The sequence below is a fragment of the Dama dama genome, chromosome 16, assembly GCF_033118175.1.
Source record: "Dama dama isolate Ldn47 chromosome 16, ASM3311817v1, whole genome shotgun sequence".
NCBI lineage: Eukaryota > Metazoa > Chordata > Mammalia > Artiodactyla > Cervidae > Dama > Dama dama.
In genome coordinates, this window is record NC_083696.1 from 6230005 (window position 1) to 6248093 (window position 18089).

Sequence of the window (18089 nt, forward strand, 5' to 3'; positions counted from 1 at the left end):
GTCTGACTCTTTGCGACCCCGGGGAATGTAGCCTACCAGTCTCCTCCATCCACGGGATTCTCCAGGCAAGCATACTAGAGTGGGTTGCCATTTCCTTCTTCAGGGGATCTTCTTGACCCAGGGATCGAACCCAGGTCTCCCGCATTGCAGGCAGATGCTTTAACCTCTGATCCACCAGGGAAGCCCTTTCCTAAGTATGACTACAAGGCAAATTTCTTTGTGTTTCTGGAGCATAAGATAATTCAAATTATGATTGGTTTCTTCCTTTGTAATTATTGAAAGGGACTTAGAATTAAAATTAAACCTCAAGTTGTAAATTCACTGACTAATGGATTTTTAGGTTATCATTGGTCTGCCTGTCTTTTAGTCCATCTTTCCTTTTTAATACTTGAATCTCTTTTGTATTGTTCTTGGAAAGTGACACTTCTGCCTACTTACTTCCAGTTTCAGAGGACTTAGCACCTCCATTAGCTCTTCTTTCCATAGTTAGAAAGATTTGTCATGTTGTGGGCTTATAAAATAATATTGCTATTATGATGGCTATTGATATTATTATTTTTAAGAGCATGGATCTTGGTACCAGACACATCTGAATTTGAATCCCAGATATCCCACTTACCATCTAGGTTACCTTAGTCTAGAGGTTCTCAACCAGGGGTGATTTTGCCCCTCAAGAAGTAGTGAGAAATATCTGGACATACTTTAGGTGATTACAACTCAAGGAGGGCATTGCTGCTGCTGCTGCTTCTGCTAAGTCACTTCAGTCATGTCGACTCTGTGCGACCCCACAGACGACAGCCCACCAGGCTCCTCTGTCCCTGGGATTCTCCAGGCAAGAACACTGGAGCGGGTTGCTATTTCCTTCTCCAATGCATGCATGCATGCTAAGTCGCTTCAGTCATGTCTGACTCTGTGCTACCCCATGGACAGCAGCCCACCAGGCTCCTCTGTCCACAGCATTCTCTAGGCAAGAATACTGGAGTGGGTTGCCATTTCCTTCTCCAAGTAGGGTACTACTAGCATCTAATTCGCAATGGCCAAGGATGCTGTTAAATATCCTACAACATACAACATAAATATCCTACAACACACATACAGCAACATACAGTTCCCACAACAAAGAGTTATCCAGCTCCAAATGTCAGTAATGCTAAGATTGAGAAATGCTGTCTTAAGAACCTTAAGTGCCCGAGAGTCAGTTTTTCCATCTGTAAATGAGAGCATTGAGTAGAGTTTACATCACAGCATCATTGGGAATTACATGAACTTACATCTGCAAAGTTCTTCAGCAGGTACCTGACCCAGTGGAAGCACCAAAAATACCAACAAACAAAGAAGCTCTTGTGGTTATTATATATATATTGCATGTATCATGGTGCGTGGGGCATGGTTACAGTAATGAGAATGTTAAACATTGATATTATAAGCACCAATAATACTACAACCCTTCACATTGTCAAAGGCAGCTTACCTAACTTACAGTCTCTCATTGTTCCTTATGATTCCATCACAAGCTTTCATATTAGTCTAGCTTCTCATATCTGGATCTGTTCTACTTTGCTAATTATATCTTTGATGTAACATTCAGATCTCAATACAGCTAGGTGGGGTCTGGACAATGCACAATAGAGATTCTGATTCTTCTCTCAGTGGTCAGCTTACTCTTAACTTACACTGAAATTTCTGATGCCCAAATTAGTGAATGGAAGTGACAATAAAGAGAGGGAGAAATAACACCAAGCTGAATGTGTGTTTATAAAACGTATGTTATTGGTGAGGGCTCCGGAAAACCTCGTCGGACACCCACGTCTTTTTTGAATATTTATTTATTTGGCTGCACCCAGTCTTATTGCGGCATGTAGGACCTTCAGTCCTCCCTGCAGCATGTGGAATCTTTAGTTGTGGAGTGCAGGATATAACTCAGGCCCCGGCACTGGGAGCGTGGGATCTCAGTCACTGGGCCACCAAGGAGGTTCGCTGCTGCTGAGTCGCTTCAGTCGTGTCTGACTCTGTGTGACCCCATAGATAGCAGCCCACCAGGCTCCCCCATCCCTGGGATTCTCCAGGCAAGAACACTGGAGTGGGTTGCCATTTCCTTCTCCAGTGCATGAAAGTGAAATGTGAAAGTGAAGTTGCCCAGTTGTGTCTGACTCTTCGTAACCCCATGGATTGCAGCCTACCGGGTTCCTCCGTCCATGGGATTTTCCAAGCAAGAGTACTGGAGTGGGTTGCCATTGCCTTCTCCAGGAGGTCCCTGGACACCCACATCTAATCCAGGCATGCAAGGTCCACATTTCTAGAGATTTAAATCAGGATGTGACTGATAAGAAGGTGAAGAAGGAGAGGCAGACTCAGGGGAGAAATAGCAAGTGTTGTTTGTAATCCTGGAATACCCCTTAGCAGTGACTGGTGTGTGAACCCCCTTCCAGGGTCGCCAGGATCTCCAGGGTTGCTACCGGATGAGCCGAGTTGGGCAGTTCTATCGCCGCCTTTCTGCCTCTTTCTTTTATCACATTTCTCTACTTCACTGTGCACATCTAGCAAAATGAGAGTGTTCCTCAAGACCCATCCGCCCGTGCACACAGGCTCCCTGTACAAATGGCTCCCTAGGATGGATCTCTATTATTTCACCAAAAAACATCAGAGGAGGAATTTGTTCTGCTCTGCTAAAGACATGATTTCCAGCTCTCTCTCTCCTGCCTTTGCTCAGTTTTTTTGGCTGCTCCCTGGGAAAAGGATAGAAAGAAAAAGAGGCATCCATAGTACTTAGCTGAGCCGGTTTAACCAGGACTAAATAGGAAAGAGGAAGATAATTCAGGATTATCTAGCTATGGAATAAAAATAGTTCCTAAGATGCGCCTGTGAGCCTGTGCAGCTCCCCAGAGGTGCTTGGGACAGCCCCACCATTCCACAGAGTGATTCTCTGCTTCTCACACATCCTTCTTTGGTTTCTCTTTTCATTTGCAGCAGTAGTTAAGATCAGAATTCGGCCAGCTTGGACTCCAGGTCAGCGTCTGCTCCATAAGGAAATACTAATGTCGCCTACTTTCTAGGCTGGTGGTGAGTGGCAGAGTAGGTGGTGGTGCCTGGCATAGGGTAAACTCTCAACCCGTCAACAAGTATGAGTTTATAGTATAAGTAGTGTGCTTATTTAAATATTTCTTACAGATGCCCTCATCTCTATTTAGTAAATGAAAAAATAACCAAGGTTCAGAGAGGCATTGCCATTGTACCCAAGGATGAGCAGATGGTAAGAGGTTCAGAGTTTGAACCTCAGGATGACGATAAAATCATTTTACATCATGTTTTTGCTGTGTGGTTTTGTCTTACTTCTTTGTATGTCTATTGTCTCCCATGAATCTCACAGAAGTTTTATGTTCTGAGGCTCAGAGAGGCCTGTTGAGGTGTTCAAAGTCACACGGCAGCTGGGCTGGAGGCTAAGGTCTGGTCTTCTTCCTCTAGATCTGCTGAGTTTTCCACTCAGGATTCCCTGCTCTCCCCTCCCGCCAGGGTTGCTCTCCAGCTTTCTGCTTGCATTTTTGTGTGGTGGTGGCATATAATCACGCATAATAAAGCAAGCCTGCTCTAACTGTCATGTAGAAATGGGAAGCTGAAATTATAAGTCATTAAATGGAAAATCCGGAGCCTTATAGTAACGCCGACTCAGCTTCAATCCATTATTGTCTATATATTTAGCCAGTCTATTCTTAAGAGTTTAATATTGAGAAATGGGACATATTTATAATGCAGATGCATTCTTTTCACTCCAAAACTCCTCCATTTGCTACGTAGACTTACATGTGTTTAAATTTATAACCCCCTTTTTGTACTGGGAAAATTTGTCCTTAAAGGAACATGGGTGGAAAATCTGCCAGTTGAAGAGGTAAGAACCATACAGGTTCCATCATCCGCTCTTCCACATCAACACGGGTCAGTAATGGACCTATGTCACCAGGTGTATTCTTCATGACCCTCATTTGATTCCTAGTCTATACGCTGTGAAATGGTTTTTCCATTCAGTAAGCAAGCATAGTCCAGCCCTGCAAGCTCAGAATGGATGTGTTATCACCCATATTGCCACTGGAGAGAGACACCTCTGTTTCAGGTGGTGGTTATTTCTGGGATTATTCTCACTGTCATTAATATGGTCTAAAGGGAAGCTGACTGATAAGGGATTCCTTTCATCTGTTCCAGTGTGGAAGTCAGTTCATTAAACCATGTTTATTGGTCCCATTCCAAAACAAGCCATGGTGTGGTATGCGAAGATGTTTGCCTAGCTCTGCTATTTATAGGCTATCTGACCCTTGGAAATTAATTAATCTTGTTGTGCTTCTCTTACCCAGTTGTAAGATGGAAATGTATCCGTCAGTCATTGCCACAATAAAGCTACATGAAAAACCTATGAAACCTCAGTGGCATGCAGGAATAAACAGTGATTTCTCAAGTGTCTGTGGATTAGATGGAGTGTTTTGCTCATCTCGGTTGGATGGCTTAGCATCTACAAATTGGCTGGTCAATGACCTGGCCTATAGGAGTAGGGTGAGTCCACTCCATGATAAAAAGCTATGAATCTACTCTATGCCCATCACCTTTCTTGGACCAGTAGGCTGCCTGGGACACATCCTCCTCATGAAGGTGGCAGGTATAAATGTGTGAGCCTGCATATGTGATGCCTCTTGAAGCCTGTGTTCATAACTGGTGCACACTGACTTCTGCTGACATACTCTCAGACAAAACAAGTCACAGAACTAAATGCAGACCAAAGGACAACGAAGTACAGTCCATCCACAGTGAAGTTATAACAGTAGGTGGGTGCAAGGAGTGGTGAAGTTCCATTTGCCGTAGTCGTTATGAGAATTATATCCAGCCATGGCTTGTTGACTTTCAAATAGTACCTGCTGCATTATAAACACTCCAGAATGGTAACTGTTATTGTTCTTATGATCATATGACTATTGAGATTTCTTGGCAAGCTAGGATGCTGCATTTAGGTGACCCTCAGTAATGGATCAACCAGAAACATGCAAGCTAACTCTCTGGGGGAAAACTAAAACCAGGAGGAGATAAAATTTGGGGGAAAGAAGGGAATAGGGGTAAGAGAGTGGGATTCTCCCTTCCATGCCAGCCAGCTGCCAGAAAGACAACATCCTCTTGTCTTTGGCTCAGCATCCTCTGCTCTGGGCTAAAAATCAGGGAGCTGGAGCTTCATGAGCAACAGATCTGTCTCTCTCTCTTTCTCTCTCTTTATATGTACGTATACAAAATCCTACGTTTGCCACAGTATGCCCTACATTCAGGACATTGCAAGTCAAAGCACACACCTGATGAGCATGAAAGAGCAAGATATGAGAACAGACGGAGGACTATGAGCAGAGGCTTGATTTCCAGGCCTAATGTAATAGCCACACACTGGTCCTGGATTATGGCCGGGAAAATCTCAGGTGTAGCCATGGGGTTTGGTTCACATGGGGTGCAAGCCGTGGGAGTAGCTAAAGTCAGAGATGACGGTCAGATTTATACATGAGAGCACAGTAAGGAGTTAGCATCCACCATTCTTTGTCAAAGGTAACGAGTTACCCAACAGGGAAATGGAGAACCTAGTCTGTATTAAGTATGGACCCCGTGCAAGGCCTTCTGTAAGCTTATCTCACTTAAGCTGACTAACAAGAATGATAATAGAGGCTATATTTTGTTGAATGCTTAATCCATTTTGCATACTGTGCTAAACACTTTACTATATTACTGCTTTGAATCTTAACCAAAATAAGTAAACAAACAAATGCGCTGTGAAGTCTCTTTGTGACTCTTGCAGCCCTGTGCAATTCTATGGACCAAAGCCCACCAGGCTCCTCTGTCCATGGGATTCTCCAGGCTAGAATACCGGAGTGGGTTTCCATGCCCTGCTCCAGGGGATCTTCCTGACCCAGGGATCAAAGCCCATGTCTCTTACATCTCCTGCATTGGCAGGCAGGTTCTTTGCTGCTAGTGCCATCTGGGAAGCCCAAAGAAACAAAACTACACAGTTCCTGAGACAGATTTATGCTCAAGGTTTTACTTAAGGAGAACAGGGGCTTAGAGATGTCGAGTCCTGTAATGAATAAGTGATAGAGCGGAGGTTAAACCCAGGTCTATTGGATTCCTAAACTGCATGCCCTTGCTACACCCTGAGTGTATTAGATAAATAAAAAAGCACAGGAGAGGGTCGTGAAGCTGGCTAGCAGGGCTCTCAAAAGAAACGGACCTTTTGAACCATGGTCACCTGATGCGAAGAACTGACTCATTTGAAAAGACCCTGATGCTGGGAAAGAATGAAGGTGGGAAGAGAAGGGGACGACAGAGGATGAGATGTTTGGATGGCATCACTGACTCAATGGACATGAGTTTGAGTAAGCTCTGGGAGTTGGTGATGGACAGGGACGCTTGGCGTGCTGCAGTCCACGGGGCCACAGAGTCAGACATGACTGAGCGACTGAACTGAAATGAACCAGGCAGGGAGGTAGGAGTCCACAGAAAGAGCCAGGCCCACTTTCCTTGCTGAAGGGTGGATGTTCTTTGTACAATCATCTCTCACTTGAAGCTCTTGAAAAACCAAACCGTGTAGGATTTTCTCTACATTTTTTGGCCCCTTTTCCCTGCTGATTCTACTCTTTTTGTCATCCTCTTTACCTGGTTCTGCCTTCTTTAAGTGTCAGGCAAGTTCACAGCTCTTCTGGGAATTCTCTATAGCTTTTCCACTTGCAAAAGGAATTAGAAAACTCATTTTCAGCCATCTCATCACTGGGCATTTAGTACAGTATATTTTTCTTATCTCTATTTGTCTCTTCCACCAGACAGTCTTGTGTTTTAAAGAAGGCTCTGCTGCTTCTGCTGCTGCTAAGTTGCTTCAGTTGTGTCCGACTCTGTGCGACCCCAGAGACAGCAGCCCACCAGGCTCCCCCGTCCCTGGGATTATCCAGGCAAGAACACTGGAGCGGGTTGTCATTGCCTTCTCCAATGCATGAAAGTGAAAAGTGAAAGTGAAGTCGCTTAGTCATCTCCGACTGTTAGCCACCTGACCCCATGGACTGCAACCTACCAGGCTCCTCCATCCATGGGATTTTCCAGGCGAGAGTACTGGAGTAGGTTGCCATTGCCTTCTCTGAAAGAAGGCTCTATATTTCAATTTATCTCTGTATCCCGAATGCCCACCTTAGGATACAGCACCCAAGAATGGTGTCAGATGAAGAATTCCAGTTGTGGAGTACGGGTGGCCCTCTAGTGCTAAGGAGTGCTGAGCCACATGCATGGCCTTCCTTTGCAGTTACGAAAAGAATGAATCTAGGAGAAGAATCTGACTAGTGACTGTGAGTTTGTTCCATCAGATTCTAGGCACACACACACCATCTGGGGTTGGGTAGAAGATCTGGATTTGCTGTGACTGATGGTTTAAGATCTTTTTGGCAGTAACAATATTAAGTCTCATCTTTAAAATGCTTACTCTGTATCAGGCACTGTGATAAGCATTTTTAACATCTCATTTAATCCAAAAACAGCCCTATGAAGTTGAAATTGCAAACCTCATTTTAACACTTGAAGAAGCAGAGGCTCTGAGTAGTTAAGTAATTTACCCAAGTATCGCAGCTAATGAGAAACATAGCTAACATTCCAAACTGTGGCTAGTTCTGAAGCCTTTCCATGGCCATGCCTTGCTACCAAGGTGAAAATAAAGTGACCAAGAAGTCTTTGGCCCAGCCTGGCTAGTTGCTTGATCCTTTCTCCCTTGAACAGGACTTGTTGATTGCTGGTATAAACTCCAGCCCATCCTCTGGGAAACTCCTCTGCCTCTATGGTCCTTATGTAATGGCAAAGACAGCATTGGGTTTCCCTGTTGGCTCAGACAGTAAAGAATATGCCTGCAATGCAGGAGACCTAGGTTTGACCCCAAAGTCAGGATGTTCCCCTGTAGAAGGAAATGGCTACTCAGTCCAGTATTTTGCCTTGGAAAATTCCATGGACAGAGGAGCCTGGTGGGCTACAGTCTGTGGGGTCACAAAGAGTCAGACATGACTGAGCAAATAACAACCACACACACACACACACACACACACAAAGACAGAGTTAGTTGAGAGGGGTGAAAGTGCTTTGCAGACTGAAGCATGCAGTTAAGCCTGTGGTTATTGCATCCATCTTGTGGAAAGCACATTTCATTTACATTTATAACTACAAGGCCATGGAGCTGGAAGGAATCTTTGAGACCATCTGTGTCCTGGCTAGGTACTGTGGAACCTGGAAGGTATTGTGTTTTTAACAGAGCAGAGGAAAATACCACTGCATTTAATTCCATCATTCAAACTCAGTGCAGTTCTCCAGCAGAAATTATTACCACCCTACAAGTCTGCAGGATTAACTGACAGACCCAAGATCATATATATAAGAAAAGGCTAGTCCCAAGTTTTTCAATTTATATTTGTTGCTGTTTGTTCATTTGTCTTGTCTGCAGGCACTTGTTTGAAGATAAGTTGTGCCAGGCACCAAATGTTTAAGACAGTTCGTGGAAGAGAAAACTAAAAAGTGAGAAAATTCTATCCATCAGTTTTTATCCCTGAGAATTGGGAAGAGCTGGTCATTAAAAAAAAAAAAAAAATGTGTACATGGGTTTTAAATTTATTCTAGTCATAGAGCATTCTCATCTGCTTAGGGAACCCTGGCTGTTTTCTTTGCCACTTCTTTATTCTTTATTGAAAAGATGATTCCTATATGGGAGGGAATGTTGGATTCTGGAACTGGATTCTCACGCCTTCCACGTTTGATGGTTCTTTCCATGTATACCAGATCTTCCTGCCGAGGTGTCCTTCATGTTCGGGATGCCTTCTCTGATGGCCTGTGCTGTGTGGCGCTTAGTCCATCAGTCGTGTCCATCTCTGTGACCCCATGGACTGTAGCCCACCAGGCTCCTCTGTCCATGGGGTTTTCCAGGCAAGAATACTGGAGTGGGATGCCATTTCCTTCTCAGGGGATCTTCCTGACCCAGGGATGGAACACGTGTCTCCTGCGTCTCCTTCATTGGCAGGCAGTTCTTTACCACTCGTGCCCCCTGGGACGTCCTGTATGTGCATATACGTATACATATGCGTACACACACATCATCATTGGTTAGATACATCCTATTTATTAGATACATCCTGTATCAATCTGTTGAGATGTAAGGAATCTTCTCCTGTGTCTGCGGAGACTGACAGGTCCAATATTTTCAGGGTAGGCTAGGAGGTTAGAGGGGGGCTTCCCTGGTGGCTCAGATGGTAAAGAGTCTGCCTGCAGTGCAGGAGACCTGGGTTTGATCCCTGGGTCAGGAAGATCCCCTGGAGAAGGGAATGGCAACCAACTCCAGTATTCTTGCCTAGAGAATTCCATGGACAGAGGAGCCTGGTGGGCTACAGTCCATGGGGTCACAACGAGTCGGACATGACTAAGCGACTTTCATTCACTCAGGAGGCTAGAAATCCAGGGAAGAATTGTTGCAGCTGAAGTCTGAAGGCAGTCTGCTAGCAAGAGTTCCTTTCTTCTCGGAAGAAGTTCCTTTCTCCTTTTTTCTGGTGAGGCCTTCAACTAATTGGGTGAAGTCCATCTACATTAGAGAGGGCCATCTTACTCAAAGTTTACTAATTAAAGTATTAATCTCATCTAAATAATGTCTTCACAGAAACATCTAGGGAGATGTTTGGCTAAATATCTGGGTATTACAGCTTTGTGAAGCTGACACATAAAATCAATCATCACAAGGTCTGAGATGCATATTATTATATAATTTGGGGAAACTGGATGCAGAAGTAGAAATTGGAGACCTCAGTGTGGGACCTTGTTCCGCTGCTGACGTTTTGTGATGACTTTGTCTCTTGGTGCCTCTATTTTCACCTCTGAGTAAAAGGAGAAATATATACCTAAAGTAATTTTCAAAGTAAGTATCTTATATTGCAGATGCCTTTCATGATGAATGAATACATGAATGGATGGATGAATGAACTGAACAATCATGAAGCTGAAGAGTGAGAGGAAGCTGGGTTGATCACTTACTGCATTCTAGAAGCTCTGTTAGACAATTTATGTACATAATTACATTTAATCCTCCCCCAAACCCTGCAGACGTTTAGAGAAACTGAGGGTTGTAAATGAGAAGGGAGTGGCTCCATCATTCACTGGCAGAGCTGACACTGGAACTTGGGGAGACTTTCTCACACATTGCACTAGGCAGTATGGATAAGTGATGCCTACTTGTCAGGTGGTTCTCTGGACGTAGCTCTGTAGGGCAGCAGGACTGACAGCGTGGGGTATGAGCTGAGTCTAGGCCTTCCAGGCTGGGGAGTCTTGACCATCAACGCTGAACAAGGTTCCTTGGCAAAGCAGATCGGACTTTAGCCACGGTGAGCCCCTGGCTCCAGCCAGGAACAGATTGCAGGGGACTTCTTGTCCAGTTGATGTAAGAGGGGTGGCTAAACTGTCAGAGTCACGTCCCAGGCCCAAAGAAGGCATCTCCAAACTCACAGACAGGATGTCCGTGTCCGTCCACCATGTAGGCCAGGGTGGTGCAGTGAATGGAGACGGGTTCTGAGTCACAGTGAAGGTGAGGTGTCAGTCACTCAGTCGTGCCTGACTCTGCGACCCCCTGGACTTCAGCCCGCCAGGCTCCTCTGTCCATGGCGTTCCCCAGGCAAGAATCCTGCAGTGGGTAGCCATTCCCTTCTCCAGGGGATCTTCCCGACTCAGGGACTGAACCTGGGTCTCCTGAATTGCAGGCAGATTCTTCACCATCTCAGCCACCAGTCATATTGTTGCTGCTGCTAAGTCACTTAAGTCGTGTCCGACTCTGTGCGACCCCATAGACGGCAGCCCACCAGGCTCCCCCGTCCCTGGGATTCTCCAGGCAAGAACACTGGAGTGGGTTGCCATTTCCTTCTCCAATGCGTGAAAGTGAGAAGTGAAAGTGAAGTCGCTCAGTCATGTCCGACTCCTAGCGACCCCATGGACTGCAGCCCACCAGGCTCCTCCGTCCATGGGATGTTCCAGGCAAGAGTACTGGAGTGGGGTGCCATTGCCTTCCCCGAGCCACCAGTCATAACCTGAGTCTAAGTCCCAGCTCTGCCATTTTCAAGGGTGTGATCCTCAGAGACTATTTAACTTCTCTAGGCGTCAATTTCCTCATTTCTATACAGTTAATGACACTTTTCAAAGCTGTTAGGGGGATTAAGTGAGCAAATGTAAAAAAAAAAAAAAAAGTCAGCCTCCTTGCCTGGCAGAGAATTGGTGAGTTTTGCAAGAATCCTGAGTTTTCTTCATAAATAGACTGGATGAATCTAGAAATGTTAAAGAGGATGATCATAAAGCTGTTACAGGAACCTGAACCCAAACCCAGACAAGTTTCAGTGGTAGACCTCACAGTCTGTGTTGAACAGAGAACCGTGCATAAGTGTTTGAACGTGGCCTTGGTGAATACCAGTGTAGGCAGGGCACGCAGTGCCCGTTCTGTCGGGCGGAGTATAGGGCTGGAGCTTGCCTGGTGTCTGAAAACCAACACAGCCTTTCCGCCTTTGCAGAGGCATTCAGGTCCGCCTTGTCTTCGCCCTCCTCTCACTGTCTCTGTCTCCTCCCCGTCCTTCATATCCTTCCCTTCCCCTTCTCTTTATTATTTTTCCAGCTATCTCCTTTCCACTCTTCCATCTCTCTGTTTTCACACCCTGACCTTGATTGCGGAGCACAGCTTTCCTTTGCATTCTTGCTTCATCTCCCTCCTCCCTGCACCTTTTTCCTCTTCTCTTTTCTCCATCTTGGCTTGGGGGCTGGGGCTTCAGTCTCCTCAGGCCTCAGCGGTTCATTCCCATTAAGCTTGACAATCTCTCATATGTCAATTAGAAAGAGGCCGCTTCCCCCTCTTCCCCCTCCCTTTCCCGGGCCTGCCGCGATGCTCAGATTAAGTACCATCTGTTGCATTCATCCAGGCGACGGGTGAGCATTTTGCTGCTCTGGGGAGGCAGAGCTCAGCGGGTACCAGGAGGTAATGTGGCTTGTTTGGACAACTTGATATATTGATATTGATAGAGCTACCGGATGGGATTGAGAGGGACGGGGGCGGGAGAGAGTGGCACAGAGGATGAAAGAGGCCATGGAGGGGTTTGCATAAGCACTTCCCGCTCTAAGCCTGTCTGGGCTCCTGGCGCTGCCACCAAGGCAAGAGCAGCCAAACAGATGGATAGGATTTGCTGTGGTCGGGATCAGAAACCCCTGCAGCCCAAGGGAGCAAACCTTGCCTCTCTGTGTATCTTCCTAGGCTCCCAGCTGGTCAGATCGGCATCAGCTTAGGAGAAAGTAAAGCAGAAATAACAGGATGGGAAGAGGCTGACCTTTTGGAGTTGCTGAATGTCAGAGCCACGATGAAAAGGGATGATGTATCAGTCGAGGTTCCAGCTGGGCAAAGAAGGCATCCTCCAATGGGATTTTTAGGAGGAATTCAATGAAGTGACTATTTATAGAGAAGAGTCAGAATGCAGAGAATCAATGGGGAGGAACCAGGAAAAAAAAAATAGCTATCAGGAAGCCCACTACTAATTCCTAGAACTGAAGGGGCAGGGAGAGGGTCTGGTTTTACTAGAGTCTGTGAGAGCTGGGTTGTGGAAAAGGGGCCGTGGCAGAAGTTATGATTGTGGAAGGTCAGTCTTTTGTCAACTCTTTGTGACCCCATGGACTGTAGCCTGCCTCGCTTCTCTGTCCATGGGATTCTCCAGGCAGTAATACTGGAGTAGCTTGCCATTCTCTTCTCCAGGGGTTCATCCCAACCCAGGGATGGAACCCAGGTGTCCTGCATTGCAGGTGGATTGTTTACTATCTGCGCCACCAGAGAAGCCCTAAGGGCCCCAGTCTCCATCAGAAATATGATGTGGAAACAGGAAAGGAGCAAGGGAAAACATCCCCTCAAATCTCCTCCTCCCAGATCCTTCCAGGCCATCTCCCTGGGTGAACTCAACCAGTAGCCAGTTATCGAAAACCTGCGAAGTAGCCCATTGAGGGTCTGCCTCCAGGAAATGGAAAGGAGCAGAATGAATCTGTGGTTGGAAGATGGGTCTAGGGGTGAAAGAGAGATCGGATAATGCAGGTCAGGAATGGTTCTGTGTTCCATAGCCTACACTGTGTCAGAAGCTGATGTTCTTAATCATTACACACACTCCCTTTCTACCTGTTTCAAAGAATGCGTGTGTAGAGCCTCCGCAGAGTCCAGTTTCTCTCTTGTGAGTACAAGACCCACATCTACTCAACCCTTCTCCATGCAGACATCTGGGAGGCATCAAGTGCTCTTCCCTAAAACTAAACTCACATTCATTCCTCTTCCGATGTCTCTCCTCTCATTGAGAGGCGCCTTGTTCTGCCAGAGCCGGAGTCATCCTCTCTCCCTCCCTCTCCCTTATCCTCCCCTTGCAGTCAGTCGCCACTCCTGTAGGAGTTACACCTACAAAATAACTCTCACCTTGCTCCGTCTCCCCTACTCTGCCATTTCTGTCTCTGCTGTCTCTCCTGATCCATCTCCTTTATTTCTGTCTCCACCTCTGCTACTCTAGCATCTCATACATGGATTAGATCGCATATCTCATATACAGACTTCTGTGCTATGACACCACCTTCCTCCTTGGCCTTCTCACTTCCGTTTCTGACCTTCTCCAGTGAATTCTTCTTGCTGCCACCAGAGCCATCGTCCCTCAACGAAGATCTGCCATCTAAAACCTTCACCGTGTCCTCTAAACCTTCACTGTGTCCTCTCCTTGATAAGACCCAGGAGAGTGAGGGTTAGGGGGAAGGTCAAGGTTAGCGTTAGTGCTGGGATTTCCTACCTCTCTAGATGACCTCATAGCACTTGCTTTCAGCATTTCAGCTGCAGTGGTAATTGAAGCCCCTTCCACATTCCTTCTCCCCAAGGGGTCTTTGTTTAGACTCTTCTGATTCCTCTGCTTTCTTCCCTGCAGCCCCACCTGCAGCTCCCTCTTCACCTGATTAACTCATACTCCTTCCAGATCTTAGTCTTGCTGCTCACTTCCTTGAAACAAATTTCCATGGCTTTCCTAAACAAAGGCATATTCTCCAATATAGCCTTTTATATCATCTTCCACTTCTCCCTTTTGGTACGTATTACTTGCAAATTTTGCATTTCTCTGCCATTATGTCATTACTGCCGGTCTTTCTGTCCACATGGTGAGCATCGCAAAGGGGTTTTATTTGTTGTTGTTTCTACCATCTTACCCTATTATGGACCAAAAGTTTACATCCCCCTCAAATGCATATGCTGAAGCCTTAACCCCCAATGTGACTGTGACTTAGTCTTCTAGACCCACCCTAGCAAAACACCATATACTGGGTGGCTTAAACAACAAACGTTTACTTTTCCCCAGTTCTGGAGGGCGTCAGCATGGTTGGGTTCTAGTGAAGGCTGTCTTTATGCCGTGTAAATGGCCACCTTCTCTTGGTGTCCTCATGGGAGATGGGGGAAATCTTTCTGTTCTTCTAACGCCACCATGCTGTATGATTAGGGCCCCGATTTTATAATCTCATTAATCTTAATTACATTCTAAAGGTCCCACCTCCGAATGTAGTCTGCTATAGACTGAGTCGTGTATTCCACAGTTCACATATGGAAGCCCTAACCCCCAGTGTGACTGTATTTGGAGACAAGGCTTTTGATAGGTAATTAAAATTAAGTGAGAACATAAGGTTGGGGTCTTAATGTAATAGGGTTTGTGTCCTCATAAGAAGAGGAAGACATCCATCTCCGTTTCTCCCTCCCTCTCTCCCCACTTCCCTCTCAGCATGGATACACTGAGAAAAGCCCACATGGACAGACAGTCAGAAGGCAGCCATCTTCAAATGAGAATCTGATCTGTTTACATTGTCCAGTCTATCATTTTTGTTATGTGAACCAAGCAGACCAAGACATATTTGTGGAAAATATCGTAGAATGAATGAATGAGTGTGGAGATGAATGAATCCATGGATCTTGACAGATGTGTATGGGTCCCCCCTCCCCCAACCTTGGTGTATTCCAGACTGTGACTTGCTCTGGACTTTGGACCACAGGATAGCCCAACTCTGACCGTTTTGTGCAGATCACTCTCCTTTCCAGGTTTAAAGCATCAGGATTGGTCATGACTATGCTTCTCAGAAGGGACTGTAGGCTTTTGCTGGACAATTCTGTATCATAGGTTTGGCGTGTAGATCTATGTTTGGGATTTTCTTCTTGGCTCGCCTTTAAGTAGACTTAACTGAGATGCCTGGGGATGTGGGCATCAAGAGAGGCATATATGTACATTGTGCTACCACAGGGTCACTTGTATTGTCCACTGTCTTTTCCTTAGCAAGCATAGATTCCCTTCTATGTCCCTAAAGATGAGGTTTCTCAGAGTCTGATACCCAAACCAGCCCTCTGGGTATGAGCTACCCTGCAGACACATTTGTGTCTAAGCTGATAAAACTTCCTGAGAAAACAGGATCTCCTTAAAATTGGTGTTGGGATGTTCAGAAGCCTTCTTTGTCCACTTTGGAAAAGGTCCATCAAAGAAACAGGAATCTTTGGCACATCCTGTTCCTTGTCATCAGACAGCAGGTGGCTTAAACTGAAGAACTTTCCCGGCCTCTGGAGACGTCAGTGGAGGGAGGGCTGAGTCTGAAGATTTCAAAGTCGGGACTGTCTTTGGGGATTTCTCAGAACAAAGGCACAGAGACCATTCAGCCAATCTCCTTTTCTTCTTTCTCATTTCCTCTCCTTTTCTTTTATGTTGGCTCTCTGCTTCCTTCTCAAGTTCTTCTGTGTTTTTTTTTTTTTTTTTCACTTTTCAACTTTTTTTCTCTGCCCTTTTGACATCACTCTCTCCATTCTCTGTAACTTTCTACCAGACTCAATTTGGAAATTTCTGAAAATGTGGCTAACGGAAGCTCCTTGGAGGGTATTGAAACAAGTGGACCATTGGAGTAGGGTTTAGAAGGCTTGACTCTACTGCTTGGTAGCTTAGAGCAAGCTGTCCGCCTTGCTTGGGGGGAACTGCAGTTTCCCTTAGTGAGATGGGGCTCCTGTACCACACAGTCTGTGTATCACGGCACCGTGGTGTGTGTTTGTGTGTTTGTGTGTGAAAGTCGCTCAACCATGTCTGACTCTTTGCGACCCCTTTGGAATTCTGCAGGCCAGAATACTGGAGTGGGTAGCCTTTCCCTTCTCCAGGGGATCTTCCCAACCCAGGGATCGAAGCCAGGTCTCCCACATTGCAGGCGGATTCTTTACCAGCTCAGCCACCAGTCTCCTGAAATGATGTTGGCCCCAGGCCTGCTGTCTGCCTTTCCTGCCCCTGTTCTGGTTCAGGCTTCCTTGTCTCTGGCTGGCTCCTGCAAAAGCCTCTGGCTGGCCTTTCTCCCTGCCTCTGACTGTGTACTCCATACTCTGGTTAGCAATTGTTATCACAGGGACTTAACTGGAACATACCGGTTGCCTCTTTAAAACCTTTTGGCAATCACCTTTTGCCTTTGGGATAAAAGTCTTCACTCATCAGGGTGGCTTTCAAGGCAATCTGGCCTCTGCTTCCTCATCTGCTGTGCCCAGGCTCCATAGCAGCCACACGGAACTTCTTTCATTTACTCAAGCACTGTGTTCTTTCTGGCTTCAGGTCTGTGCAGAAGCCAGACCTTCTCCTTCCACCCAGGGCACTCTCTTATCCCAAATCTTGTCAGCAGTTCTACCCTGATTCTATCTTATTTGCTAATTGTTAACCTTGTTTAAGGTCGCGGCAGAGGTATTGTCTCCTCCAAGAAGCCCACCTTGATTCCTAGGATGGGTGAGCTGACCTTCCTGGTGCTCCTGTTCTCCCATCACCCTGTATTCTCCCATCACAGGAGTATTGCACTGTGTTGGCAATGCCTGGATATGTGTCCTACCAAGCCGTGGATTCCTTGAATCATGGATGGTGTTCACCATCATATCTCAAGGGCATGGGGGCAGTGCCCTTGAACACATAGTAGGTGTTGCATCAATAAATGTGGAGGATAGCAGATTCATCTCTCCTGGTCTCCATGACTCCTGCATCATCACTGGGTCTGGGAGGGAGCTCCAGACACACAGGGGGTGGGGGGACCCAAGATTGATTCTCCAGAGACTGAGGGTGGGCCAAGCCCTAACTTTAGCCCCATTGCCCACCCTGTAGCGGCGGCTGAGGCGACGCAGGAGCCAGTGGAGTCCCTGATGCAGAAGTTCAAGGAGAGCTTCCGCGCGAACACGCCCATCGAGATCGGTCAGCTGCAGTCAGCACCCCGCAGCATCTCAGCCGGGAGGCGGAAGAGGAGAAGCAGGCCCCGAGGTAGGTCCCCCGGGCACCTCTGGCCAGGACGTCCACTGGCTCTGCCCAGGTTCTGAAGGTCCCAGGAAGAATGGTGCCCTCTTCCCCCAGCTTCACTCTGCTCACAGAATCCACACCACTGTCTCCCCAAGAAGTCACCTCAGCTGAGGCCCTGCAGAGAGAGAACCTATGTTCCTGGGTATAAAGATCTCTTCTCTGGGCCCCAGCCTCCTTCTCTGAGAATGGGAATGAATTACATCTCCTCGAGTGGTTGGGAAGATTCGCATCAATCTATGGAACGTGCCCAGCACAGCAGCAGAGCAGGGGGATACACTTTTAAATGTAGCTGGTGATATTTTAGGGAGTGTGAGATAGTCAGGATGTTCTCATGGGAGACATTCTCAGATTGGGGTCACAGAGTAGGGTTTGGACCCACTCTTTCATTGCCCGGAGAATCTAGTCATCAAAGTAGGAGTGCTATAAGTTAGACTAGATTCAAATTTTGGTTCTGCCGTTACCTAACACTTTGGGGCAGTTTCTTCACTTTTTCCAAGCCATTCCTCTCTGCCCAGCTTGCCATAACATCTCAGCATGGTGCCCAGCCAGCATGCAATCAAAAGTAGATCTGTCCCTGTTCCTCCTCCCTTTCCTCCCCGTCATTATCATCATCAGCATCATCACCATCTTCTTCTTCCTCTGACCTCCCGGGTGACTGTGTCTGGGACAACCGCCACCCCCATCATTGCCTAATTCAACTTC

General features: G+C 46.5%; 1 protein-coding gene across 3 annotated transcripts in view; it reads left to right on the top strand.

Annotated features, from left to right (window-relative positions):
* ASTN2 (astrotactin 2) overlaps positions 1–18089 on the top strand; it is a 988998-nt gene that overhangs the window by 274700 nt on the left and 696209 nt on the right. For 2 of the 3 annotated variants that reach the window (XM_061163301.1, XM_061163302.1), the window contains exon 4: positions 17199–17351. The exons of the other annotated variant lie outside the window; for it this stretch is intronic. In XM_061163301.1, the coding sequence (XP_061019284.1) occupies positions 17199–17351 (153 nt within the window). The remainder of the gene's footprint in view (positions 1–17198; positions 17352–18089) is intronic. 3 annotated transcript variants of the gene reach the window in all.